This window comes from Cygnus atratus, chromosome 22, assembly GCF_013377495.2.
Source record: "Cygnus atratus isolate AKBS03 ecotype Queensland, Australia chromosome 22, CAtr_DNAZoo_HiC_assembly, whole genome shotgun sequence".
NCBI classification, from domain to species: domain Eukaryota; kingdom Metazoa; phylum Chordata; class Aves; order Anseriformes; family Anatidae; genus Cygnus; species Cygnus atratus.
The window spans coordinates 6,450,516-6,462,676 of NC_066383.1; the positions used below are offsets into that span (position 1 = coordinate 6,450,516).

General features: G+C 60.7%; 2 protein-coding genes across 2 annotated transcripts in view; both read left to right on the forward strand.

Moving 5' to 3' along the window:
* The first annotated feature begins 2,193 nt into the window (after positions 1-2,193).
* LOC118252484 (sodium/potassium-transporting ATPase subunit gamma-like) lies at positions 2,194-4,024 on the forward strand. Its single transcript, XM_035555794.1, has 5 exons — positions 2,194-2,203; positions 2,876-2,914; positions 3,002-3,076; positions 3,841-3,877; positions 4,000-4,024. Exons 1-5 carry the CDS (start codon positions 2,194-2,196, stop codon positions 4,022-4,024), a joined length of 186 nt encoding a protein of 61 aa, XP_035411687.1.
* Positions 4,025-11,197: 7,173 nt separating this feature from the next.
* The window catches only part of DSCAML1 (DS cell adhesion molecule like 1), a 97,406-nt gene continuing 96,442 nt past the window's right edge, over positions 11,198-12,161 (forward strand). The window contains exon 1 of the mRNA XM_035555770.1: positions 11,198-11,252. Within this exon, the coding sequence (XP_035411663.1) occupies positions 11,210-11,252 (43 nt within the window). The 5' untranslated portion in view covers positions 11,198-11,209. The remainder of the gene's footprint in view (positions 11,253-12,161) is intronic.

The following is a 12,161-nucleotide window of genomic DNA, read 5'->3' on the forward strand; positions in this document are numbered from 1 at the left end:
CTGCTGCACGTTGTGGCTCAGCAATAATCCTGCAGGCACCCAGGGGTGATTCCGGGGCTCAGCTCTGCTGGGACACCTTGGTGCTGGGTGTGAGGCAGGGGGAGCCTCCTGGTGCGGCCCTGTCCCATCTGCTCAGCACCCTCCATCCCTGGCCAGGACCATGCTGTCGGGGGAGGATGCTGCTCCGAGCGTGCGAAGCCGCTGGGGGGGGCAGAGGGGGCTGTGAAATCCCCCGGCACGGGGTCACCGTGAGCGAGGGTGGTGAACCAGCACAGACCAGCTCCTCGCCCCCGCTCTGCTCTGTGTGCCACGGGACGGAGCTGGGCGGGCTGAGCCACCCCCAGGGCTCGGCAGAAACACGGCTGAAACAAAGCCCTGTGTGTGGCAGGAAGGGGCAGCGGCATTTCCCCCGGTGCTGAGGCCCAGGACATGGCTGCCGGCATCACTGCTGCGTGTTGTCCCTTAGCAGTGGTGCTGTCAGCACGCCGGGACAAGGCTCTCCTCCTCCGGGAGGCTTTGTGAGGGGTTCTGGAGGTGCTGTGGGTGGGCTCTGTCCCTCTGTGCTGTCACATCCCCTGGTGGCACTGGGGACGGGGAGCACGCTCCATCCCCTCCGTGCAAGGCAGAGGGACTGTGTCCTGTGTACCTTGTCCCTTCCATCCCGCTGCCACCCAGAGCCTCTGCTCCCCCCATCTCCGTGCTGCTCCCCAGCCGCAGCCCCCCCCCGTGCCCCCAGCCCCCAGTGTTGCTGTGTGCGTGTCCCGGTGTCGGTGTTGGAGTGACCGTGGTGTCCGTGGCGTGCCGTCGGTGTTAACACGAAACAAAGCAAACCCCGTGGTGTGTGCAAACGGCAATACCCTGACTGTTGTGAAATAAACCGAGCTACCGTGTTTCCTTCTGAGCGGGAGCGCGTGCTACTGTGGGAAGGGACGGGTGCGTTCGCTGCTGTCAGCCGAGGGGGCAAGGAATAAAATTTGGTTTCTACCCGTGCCTGGCTGCGTAGTCTGCAGGGGGGAACGGGGCAGGGGCAGCCCTGGGGTGCGAGGGGCTGGGAAAGGGGGTGCGGGGGGGGGGGCTGTCCTTGCGGGGGGCACTTGGGTTACTTGCAGGTTTGCGCCAGCAGCCACATGGGCAGCGTGGGGAGAAAGGCAGGGCGCAGCTCTGCCCGTCCCCGCGGGGAAGGAGCCGGGCGCGGAGAGCCGGGTCCCTTCCCACGCTGTCCCCCAGTGCCGCCAGCCTGGCTCCTGGGTGGGAGCAGTGGCAGCAACCCCCCGGGCAGCACAGACAGGGCTTTGTGCTCGGGGCTGTCGCAGCTCCCTCGGTGCCGTGCTCCTTTCAGCAGCCAGCAGCACTTTTAACAATGGCCAGAGGCTGGGCGAAGGCAGCGCGTGAGCAGCGAGCCAGCCCCGAGGGACGCGGGCACAGAGCGCCCTTGTCCTGCCCGCTGGGCAATTCCCGCTGGTGAGGCTCTGAGCTGAGCCGTGCCTCGGCTTCGTGGCACCAGGGGTGCTCGGATGGCCCCACGTGCACCCTCCTGGGGCCTGGCTTCGCCCCAAGGTGTGGGGACGGGCTGGGGCTGGGGCACTCCTCGCCAAGCAGCCTGGGCGCGTGACTCCTGCATGTCGATTTCGGGAGGAGGGCAAACTGGATCGAGCAGCCTGCTGCCTGCCAGGGGCTGGGGCTGGCCCAGCCGGCGAGGGGTGCAGCATCCTGGCACGGGCATCGCTGTGATGCAGCCAGGCCACCCGGGATGGCTCGGTGCTGGCTGGGGAGCACTGACCCGGCCGCTGCGGGGACTCGGCACGCCGGGCACGCTGCCCACTTCTCCCCAGCAAAGCTCAGTCCCACCCAACCCTTCCCTCTGCCCCGTGCTGGCTCTCACCTCCGCAGCAGGAGGGCAGCCCGGCTGGCCTGATGCTTGGGAAGCGGGGCAGGGCGCGCTGCTCCCCTCCCAGCTGGCACAGGGACACTCCGATCCTGGGCTGGCACCGTGGGCGCACCCCCTGCCTGCCCCCCTCCCCTCCTGGGCCTCCCTCCCCAGGGTGGGCGGGAGCCCCGTGCCTCCCCGCGTGACTGCGATAAACATTACACCGAGGCCGTTAATGTTTAATGAGGTTTGTCTCCCAATTAACGCGCTTCCCCCTGGGTGCCCGCTCCCAGAGCGAGACACCCGCCGGACGGCACACCGACATGATGGGTGACGGTAAGGCTGCTGGGGGCCATGGGGAGGGCAGCACGCAGCACCCTGCCCAGCCACCCGGCAGGATCGGGCACATCGCAGTGCGAGGAGCAGGGCTGGGCCCTCCTGATTTCAGGGCTGGGGGGGCTATGGCTGAAAATGGGGGGAGATGCGGGGATGGATCCCCAGAGTCCTGCAGGATCGGCTTTCCAGGGGGATTTCTCCGGCCATAGTGCCCCTCGCAGAGATGTGCCAGCAGGTAAGGCAGCCCACGCAGTGACACGCAGCCTTCAGGAGGATGAGGCTGCTGGTGAGGAGGAAGGCTGCCAGAGAAGGTGGCAGCCTGGGGGCTGCTCTGTGCTCCGGAGAGGTGCCACTGCCCCGTGCAGCCTGGGCAAACAGCGACCGCTTGCCGCTAACCCATCGAGCCGGGTCCCTGAGCACAGCTTCACCCGGAGCTCAGGACCCGTGCACCCTGCAAATGCGTCCTGCGAACGCACGGTGAGCTTCGAGTTCGCTGGGGTGACACCAGGAATTTGGGAATCCTTTTCTGGCTCGGCTGGACCTGGAGGAAATCAGTGCGCTCTTCCTCACAGCCCTCGCTCCTCGTCCTTCCCACCTCACCGCCCCGTCCAGGTGCCCGCTGCGAGCCCGGCCCAGGCTCTGGTTCCCACTGGGCTCTCTCCTCTCTTCCAGAGCAAGCACCCGAGCAGGGCCTGGACAGGTTCAGCTATGGTAAGTGCGAGCCGGGCGGCCGGGGGCTGCAGCCCACCTCCCACCTCCCCCCTGCGGGCTGACCCCGGCGGCTCTCCTCCCCCCCAGACTATGAGACCATCCGCAACGGGGGGCTGATCTTCGCCGTCGTGGCGTTTGTCATCGGGCTCCTCATCATCCTCAGTAAGTGCCTCGGGAGGGCTGGGTGCCCTCCTGGTGCTGCTCCCCTGCGGGGACCCTCCCTCACCTCCGTCCTCGGGGTGCTGGCCCTGCCCCCCCACGCCAGGGCTGGGGACCCTCTGCAGCCCGAAACGCCTGGGAAATTTCCATCGGGGCAGGTTCCCAACAGAAAGCGAGTTGGGAAGGAGACCACATAAATATTTAGAGTTTCTCTGCCAGCGTCAAGGCTTTCAGAGGGAAGGTCAGTAATTAAAAATAGCAGAGAAAACTCTGACATTCCCAGAGTGAGAAACCAGCTTTCCCAGAGCCCTCAGCCCTCGGCAGCTCCCCGGGGGATGTGGTGCCAGGCGTGCGGGGCTCCTGCAAACCGCCCCTGCTGCCTGCATCACCCCCTGCGGGCTTCCAGCAGCGTGCAGGGACATTGCTGAAGAGTTTTGGGGAGAAATATAAGAAAACCACCTGCGTCTGCAACCACAGGGGCAGCTTGGGGAGACGGATGGGCACTCAGGAGAGTGCTCGGGCTTTGCTGGGGAGCACTGGGGGCCAGGAGGCAGCACGTGGGGTCGGCACCCCCAGCACTGGGCTGTGGGTGCTGTGCAGGAGGCCAGCCCCGGCGTGGAGGCAGAGGGAGAGCCCGCAGGAGGCAGAGCTGGTGGTCCCAGCGGGGGGACAGCCCCGGGAGCAGCACCGCTTCGTGGGGGTTTCGGGGGGGAGCTGGGGCAGGGGCTGCAGCCACGAGAGGCCTCAGCTGCTCCTCTTGCCCCCAGGCCGGCGGTTCCACTGCGGAGGGAAGAAGAAGAGGAGGTGGGTATGGTTTTAGGTCAGCCTCATCTGTCCTGCTGGCCGCGGGGGACTTGGCTCACCCTCGCTGCATCTCAGCCACGTCGCCCCGTGTAACGCCTCTTCCCTTGTTTTTTCCTCCGCAGACAAGGAAACGAGGAGGACCTGTAGCTGCAGGTAGGCCGCAGGAGATGCTGCAGGCTGGCAGCCGGGCTCCCCGGGGCTGCCAGGGCTGGGGGTGATGCTGGGAGCCCCACGGGGCTTCGAGGAAATGCCCATGTGGGCGTCTGGCTCAGGAGGAGAGGAGCCAGGACGCGCTGTAACCTCCCACTCCCTCCAGTTTCAGAGCTGCCACGATGCCGTGGAAGGAGAGCTTGGTCCAAGGCAGAGCTCTCCTTGCCAAGGGCCACCCCTTGCCCTGCTCCAGTGCCTCCACCATTCCCCTGCTCACCCCGGGCGAGGCCGGGACGCAAATTGCCCTCGTGCTTTCCCCTCCGTCAGATCCAGCGAGTGTTTCGTGGCTAATAAAGTTCCAGCTGAGAGAGGTTAAACTTTGTGCCCCAGGTGTTTGAGCCGCCCACTCTCCTGGCCCAGCACCAATGCCTTCCTGCCCTGCGGGCATCTTCCACCACGCGGACCTGGTGCGGGTTCTTCTGGCCCCTCCACACCCCCGTGGCACAGCGCAGCAGGCTCTTGGTTTCCTCGGTTCGTGTCGGGTCCTGCAGAGGGGGGGACGTTCCTGCGCCCGGCCACCTGGGTGGCTTTGACGAAATGTCCCCGTCGTGTGAGTGTGGGCGGTGGGTGCCCAAATCCTGCCCTTCCCCTGGGGTGCCCAGCCCGTGCCACGCAGGCTGTGGGCACACACGGGCACGAGCTGGGCGCGAGGGGCTCGGGGTGCGCTTGTTCCTCTCGGAGTGCTCGAGCTGGGCACGGGCAGGGGGGGCATTTCTGCCTCCGGATCTTTGGCTCCGCAGCCCAAAACCAAGCAACGTCTCCTGCAGCTGGGTGCTGAGGAGGAGGGAACCCCAGCGCGGTGGGTGCGCTGGGCACGGAGCCCCGCATCTGGCAGCACAAGGCGGACACCTAGCGACGGGCGGTGCGGGGCTGCCGGGGACCGTGCTGCCCCCCCGCGGGGCTGGGGGGCCGCCTCCCATCGCCGGGCTGGGGGCTTCGTCTGGTGCCCTCCCCGCCAGCACTTTCCCTATTTTATTTTATTTTATTATTTTATTTTATTATTTTATTTTATTTTATTTTATTTTGTTGTATTTTATTGCATTGTTTTATTTTATTTTATATTTTAATTTGTAAATAAAATTAAAATTAAAATCAAAATTTTATTTATTTTATAAATAAAATAAAATTATATTATTTCATAAAATAAATTTTTATTTAATTTTATTAAATACAATTAATTAATAAATAAAAACAATAAATAAAATTTCATTAATAAGTTAAATATGTTATTATTTATTAATTAATATAAATAGTAATTATATTATATATCACATATAATATGTTAAAATATAATAATATTTTATTATTTCTTAATTAAGAAATAATAAAATTTGTATTAAAATTTATTAATTAATAAATAATATAATGTCGTTTATTATTAATTATTTCATTTTATTTCATAATAAATAAATTAATAATTTTATTTCATTTCATTTCATTTATTTCATTTAATTTCATTCCATTCCATTATTTTATATTATTTTATTTATTTCATTGTATTTATTGTATTATTTATTTTATTATTTTATTGATTTCACTTTATTTTATTATTTTATTTTTAATTTACTTTATTTCACTTTGTTCTATTTTAATTTTTTTTTTTAATTTAGTCCCTGATGGGTCCAGGCCCCAGAGGGTTTCAGCACGTATCGCTCTGTGTTCTGCAAAGCCAAACGCCCCCACCCTGCTGGCGGAGGAGAAACTGGCTCACCTCGTTCATTTGGGCTTCAATCGAGGTCAGACATTGACAGGAAAATAGGATCAGCCGGGGGGAGGTTATTAGACAAAATCCGTGCAATTTGTATAATCTGAGGTGCTTATTGAACACGGTAAGGAGATTATTTTGAAATATAATTTTGATTTGACACTGACCCACTAATAAAGCTTCGCACAGCTCCAACAGGAGCCGGAGCCCCTCGGGGAGGGGAGCAGCCCCCATTTTATGGCACAGACGAGGCACGAGCCAAGGGCTGGCCCTGCCCGCCCCCTGCTCTGGGGGCACCCTGTGGCTGCGCCCCCCCCCCCCCAAAAGAAGGAGCCAAGGGCGCAGCATCCAGGGGTGCAGCTGGCGTGGGAGACGGACCCCATCCTCAGGAGGGGTGCTCATGTCCTCCAGGCTCAGGTCACCCCGTTTTCCCCCGTGTGCAGCCGTGGGGGGGCTCGGGGACACGCATGCCCTTCAGGGTGCGCGTCCCTTGGCACCAGCCCCCCGGAGAGCCCCGCACGCCAGGCCCCTGCGGCTCGGGGTGGGGGGGGGGGGTGTGTGTGCAGATTAATGGGAGCGAAAAGCCGTGTCTGGCTCCCTGTGCAGGGGGATCTCTGTCTCGGCACCAGATGGCATTAATAGCATTATTCTGCACGGCTCACCGCCGCCGCACGCGTGCACGCACGCTTGCACAGCCCTTTGCACACCCGGCTGGGGGCTGTGCCAGCGGACACGGAGAGCGGTCCCCGGGGAGCTGCTGGCTGCTCTGGGCTTATGTTTGGAGACCAGGCTGTTATCAGAGCAGGATGGAGCTGGGGAACCAGGACCACCAGAAGGGAAGGTATACGATAGGTGGCCTCCCCGTGCCGGGGCAGGTGTCCTGCTGGCAGCCCCGGATCATGGGGTGGGCACACGGACGTGCACAGCCCCCAGGTCGGGGTGTCCGCTCCCCGGCACGCACCTCTGAGGTCCTTCACTTTGGGCATTGGTGCCAGGAGCTAGGGGAGTGGCGAGGTCACAAGGAAAGGCCACCACATCCTCGCTCGGCTGCTTTTCTCCCGTCACTGCCCCAGCAAAAGTCTCCTGCTCCCCCCAGGGCTGGGGCAGGGGAGCCGCAGCCCCCATCACGGGGTGCCCACGGGACCAGCCCCAGCCCCAAGGGTCATCTGGGAGCTGCTGGCCTCGGGAAGGAAGCATTCAGCTTCTTCCCTGAACCAGGCAATCTCGGAGGATTTCTCTCACACCCCCTTGAGCCATTAATCTTTTGAGAGGAAATCTTTTCTGTGACACAAAGGGGATCGGGTAATAATACCGTGGACAGACGGAGTGCCCTTTTCCTTGGGGAAGGTGCCCAGGTGAGAACGGCTGCCCCTGGGCACCGACTGTTCGCCAGCCTCTGGACAGACGGGTACAGGGGAGAGGGGCTTTGACCAGCTCCTTTTGTGCTCAATCCACTGTAAATACAAGGAGGGGAGGCACCAGGACACGACGAGGAGCAGCAGCCAGAGATGCTGGCTGCTCGTCTCGCCCCGCCGGGAGCCTGTCAGCGCTGCTCTGCCATCTCCGCCATGCCAGGGACGCGTTTGGCCTGGGAGGAAACGCGAAGCAAAATGTCTCCTCGTTAGTTAAAACAGGAGAGCAGCAAATGGTGACTAATGGAGCCAAAGAGGAACACTTGACGACGTGGGGAGATGGGGCCGGGCTGGCGGGGAGCCAGCCACATGCCTCCTTCTCCCTTTGTTCGGCTCTCGGAAAAGGCAGCGCATCCATCAATAGCAACGGAGCTGCCAAAGCGGCGGCGCTCCACGGTCTTAAATTATCCTCCCAGGTGAAGTAAATAACATTTCAGCCCCCGTTTCCCTGTTGCACACGCCCCGGAGCAGCGGTTACGAGGAGTCACCGGTGGCGCCCTGTGCGCTCCGGGCACCCCGGGGTGGGCGCACCGGGGCCGGGCCGGGGCTGGGGAGCCCGGGAGCATCCCCACGGGGCCGGGCCCTCCACCTCCGTGCTCGGCCCGGCCGGGACGAGCCTCTCCGCTCTACGACGCTAGGGGGAGGCAGAAGCCAAGCGAGCTGCGGGCAGGAGCCGGGCCGGGCCGGGGCAGGGCGCGGGGCCGAGCCCCAGGGGCCGGGGGTCGCGGCGCGGCGGTGCCCGGTGCCTGCTGCTGCGCCCCTGCCCCTAGAGGGGCCCTCGGGACGGGGCCGAAGCTGGGGGCTGCAGCTGGATGTGGGTGCTCTGGGGGGACTGGGAGCACCCTCCTTTGGACCGCTTTTCCTGACACTCCTCTGAATGCCAGCAGCTTTTTGTTCCTGGGGGAAGAAACGTCCCAAGGAAAGCAGCCGGTGAGCTAACAGGGTGCTTAGCTCTGGGCACCTTGCAATCCCCAGGGCTCCGGGGCACAGGGGATTTGAGAGCTGAGTGTAAATGTGATCCAGACCCACAGTGAAAAAGTTAGAGCCAGAAAAAGCTGCTTGGGCTACAGCTGCTGTGGCAGCATCGCTCCATGTGCTAGGGCAGAGGCAGAAGTGTGTGGGGGAGAGCCCCTGCTGTGCTCTGGGCTGAGCGGGGACCGTCCCTTCTCCTGAAGGGAGGAAATCCGCCAGGGACCAGGACGTGTGTTGCTGTAATTTCCCATGGGTCTTGTGGAGTTTGGGCCAGGTAAGTATTTTTATGGTGTGAGCATTACCTTTAGCTAGCTGTGCAGCTGGGCTTGCTGCTGGCCTGGCAGGCTGCTTGCTCTCTGTTAGCGGCGTGTGGCTGAGGGGAGTCTGACACGCACGTGTCCCGGTGTGTTGGTGCAGGTCGGAGCAGCCCAAACAATTCCTGAGACGAATTTTATCCCATCCTGATCCCAGCTGCACAAAGCCCATGACGCTCCCTGCCAGCTGATGGAGTGCTTGGTAGCAGGACAGTGGCTCTCCGGGCTGAGCACTCATGCAAAGAGATGCACAAAAGCTTCCTGCGAGCGTTCAAATGTGGGAGCTGTGGGAAGTCGAATGTCCCTAAACGGTGGCTGCTGTAAATGGAGCTGGAGTCCCAGGTGTGGGCTCGTAGGAGCCAGCTCCAGGAGGGCCTGGCTGCCTGCCCTGCTGCCAGACCCGCGGGGCTGGTGCAGAGCGCGTCTGGCGCGGGAGGCTGACAAATGGCCTTGGCTGCGCAATCAGTGGAGGAGCACAAGGGCAGGAATGAACAGCACGGGCAGCTCGAGAGCTCGCCGTGGCTCCCCGAGTGTGACCCAGGGCTGGTCATCTGCCCCGCTGGGCTCTCCTCGTCTCCTCCTGAGCTCCCTCCCGTCTTGCAGGCAGGTGCTGCCTTCCCCGGGCGGAAGGGGCTGTAGGCAGGGTGAGGTTAGTGATCTCGGTGGGGGCTAGGAGTGATGGAAACCCCCTAGGGGTGCTGAATAGCCGGGGGAGCTAACAATGAAGCACTGAGTGCATTCACTCCCCCTGCACGTGTGCCTCAGAGGGCGATCTGTGCGTTCCCATGGGTGCTGCACCAGCGACCACCCTGCCAGCCCCACACCCCTGCTTCATTCGGTGCTCAGCACCTGGCCACGGTGTGCGGGCAGCAGGAGGCTCTGGCAGTTTTTGTAGCTGGAAGATTCCCGGTAGCAGGCTCGGCTGTGGTGCCATCCTGCAGCAGCTGCTGGGGAGGGAAGGGGCAGATGCTTGGCATGTGGCTGGCACTCCCCAGAGCCTGGGACTTGCTTGTGGCCTTGGGAATGGGCCTGAATATCAATTTCCTTGCGAGGTGTCAGCTAACATCTGCACACGGATGGAGCTGGCTGTTGACACCTCGCTTCCTGGAGGGGTGCGTGGGCGCAGGGTGGGCAGCACCCAGTGCTTCGTCACGCCTGGGGACGCTGGTGGCACGGCCCCAGCTGGGGATGAGCTGGCAGGGGAGGTGCACGTGCACGGGTAGGAGGGCTGCGCGCGGGGACACCCACGCACGGTGACAGAGCTGCTGAGGCAGCCCAGAACGGCTGTGTAGGGGGTGGTGATGGAGCTCGCAGCACCCAGGAAGGTGAAGCACTGCCTCGGGGGGAGGAGGAGGAGGAGGAGGAAGGGCTGTGGCATCAGGCCAGACCTGCACGGTGTTCTCTCCCACCTCTGCTGTTGACTTCTTGGCACTGAGGTCTGGGCGGGCCTCATCCTGGTCATCAATAAAACAAGGATGTGGAGAGTCTGGCTTTGGGGAGGGGAAGGGGGCTGTGGGATGGGTGTGAGGGAGCCTCAGCCCTCATGGCTTCTGTGTCCCTCCTGTGCAAAATGGCAATGGCCTTCCTGCACAGTGCAAGGGGCACCTCAGTGGCATGGTGAGGTCTTTGGCTATTCCAAAGCACTCCCAGGTAGGAAGGATCCCAGTGAAGTGGTGCAGGTTGGAAATGGCTAAGGAGTTGCTTTTATTCCAGTTGTTTTTACTGAGAGATGATGTTACGTTTTCGACTAAATCTAAACTTTTTTTAAAAAAAGTGTTTTTTCTCTCATTCTTCTGTTTGAAATCAGCATACTTCAGTCTTTCCGTTTATTTTCCTACAAATTAGGATTGAAAAGGTTGCTTTGGAAAGCAAAGCAAAACCACTATAATCAGTTCAAGAAAAAGCATTCTGAGCTCCTCTAATGGTCCAGACGAGTTGGCTTTGGTTGTGACCAAGACTTGGGGAGTAAGATCCTAGGCTTGAAATAAGCCTTAGATAAACATACCCCAAAGTAAAGCATCAATTTGTGTTTGTTACCCGCTGGCTGGAGTGACGCTTGTGCCGGGAGGTCTGCTGGGCCCTGCGGGGAGCAGCAAGGCGGGGCTGGTGTCACCTCATTTCTGTCCCAGGGCTGCAAAGAAGTTTCCAGGGGGCCCGGGGCGGAGGGGTGCTGCACACCTCGGCTGTCCTGGGCACTGCACTGCGCACACAGCCTGGAGGAGCAGCTGTGGGGCTGGGACACAGCTCCCCCGAGGGAGCAGCCTCCTTGGCACGGGTGACGTCCGGGTTTGCAGAGGTTGGGGAGCGTACCTGGCGCGCTCCAGGCTCGCCTTCCCGGCGCGCGTCCGGCACCAGCCGCCTCCTCTCGACCCCCGTGCGCGCCCCCGGCCCCTGCCGCCAGCCGGGGGGGGCTGAGGAAGGCTGCGAGCGGGCACCCCCCGTGCACGAGGGCCCGGGGGCGAGCGGCGGGGCGCGGGGCGCGGGGGCGGGCAGTGCGCGCAGCCCGGCCCACCCGCCCGACGCCACTCGCCGGGAGGGGGGGGGGAGGAGGAGGAGGAGGAGGAGGAGGAGAGGAGGAGGAGGAGGAGGAGCGGCTGCGAGCTCGGCTCTGGGCATCTCAACCTGGCTGGCAGCGCGGCGGCAGGGAGCGCGGCACGCCGGGGGCACCGCACCGTCCGCAATTGCGCCGCACCCCGGGGCCATAGGTGCTCTTTATGGCATGTGGCTGGTAACTTTTTTCCTGCTCTACTCTTTGCCGAAAGGTACGTGGCGCCCGGCAGCGGGGACGCGGCGGGCTCCCCCCGGTGCCCTGCATCCCCCCCGGTGCCCAGCACCCCCTCCGTGCGCCCCCACGGGGCTCCGGGGTCACGGGCGCGGCGCCCCCCGCGGAGCGCTCCGGGGATCCCGGCTGGGGGCTCGGGGTGCCGCCCGCCCCCCGGGGGGCGCAGGGGCTCTCGGAGCCGAGCCCGAGCCCCCAGCGGTGCCGGAGCTCCCCGGGGTGCGGGCTGCCCGCTGCCCCGACGGGACCTGCCGGGGCTTGCGGCGGTACTTTGGAGAGCTTTGTTCTGGTGTCCCCGCTTTTCCGGGACTACTCAGAGCGATATCCTAATCCCATAAGACAGGCTAAACCCAGCGATGCTTTAAAAACCCCATCCTTTCCTCCAGGAGGGCTGTGTGAAGTGCAACCCGGTGGTTCGGTATAAATCAGATCGGGTGGGAAAAAAATAATCATGAAACAAGTGTGTCGAGGAGATGCACACTTAAAGATTAGAGATTAAATTAAAGTTGGAGATTAAGTGAACGCTACCCGAATCTGTGGAGGTAATACTCTAAACCAAGTCTCCGCTACGGATGCTATCAAAAAAGAAAGCCAAGGAGCTGCACGTAACGTGCATAGTTAAATCACAGGGCGTTTGTTACAACAATCAATCGATGTTACATAAAGGAATTGCCCGTTTCCAATTCTGTGGGAATTTTTAATTATGTCCCTATAATAAATTACTTCTTTGTGCATCACCCGATCTGCAGATGTAGCGATGAAAGTGCCCACCTTTTGGAAAATTGTGTGCTCAGAGGATATAAGATGACATTTGCCCTAATTATCTTTTTTGACATTTGAGAACAGCAAAGGGGGAATTTTAGGCAATGAGGAAAGAGAAATAAAAGGGAAC

Bases quoted from the DNA above. Each gene is read 5' to 3' on its own strand.
- LOC118252484 (XM_035555794.1), top strand. The intron at 2,915-3,001 runs GTAAGTGCGAGC...CCTCCCCCCCAG, and splicing joins CCTGGACAGGTTCAGCTATG to ACTATGAGACCATCCGCAAC. The intron at 3,878-3,999 runs GTGGGTATGGTT...TTTCCTCCGCAG, and splicing joins GGAGGGAAGAAGAAGAGGAG to ACAAGGAAACGAGGAGGACC.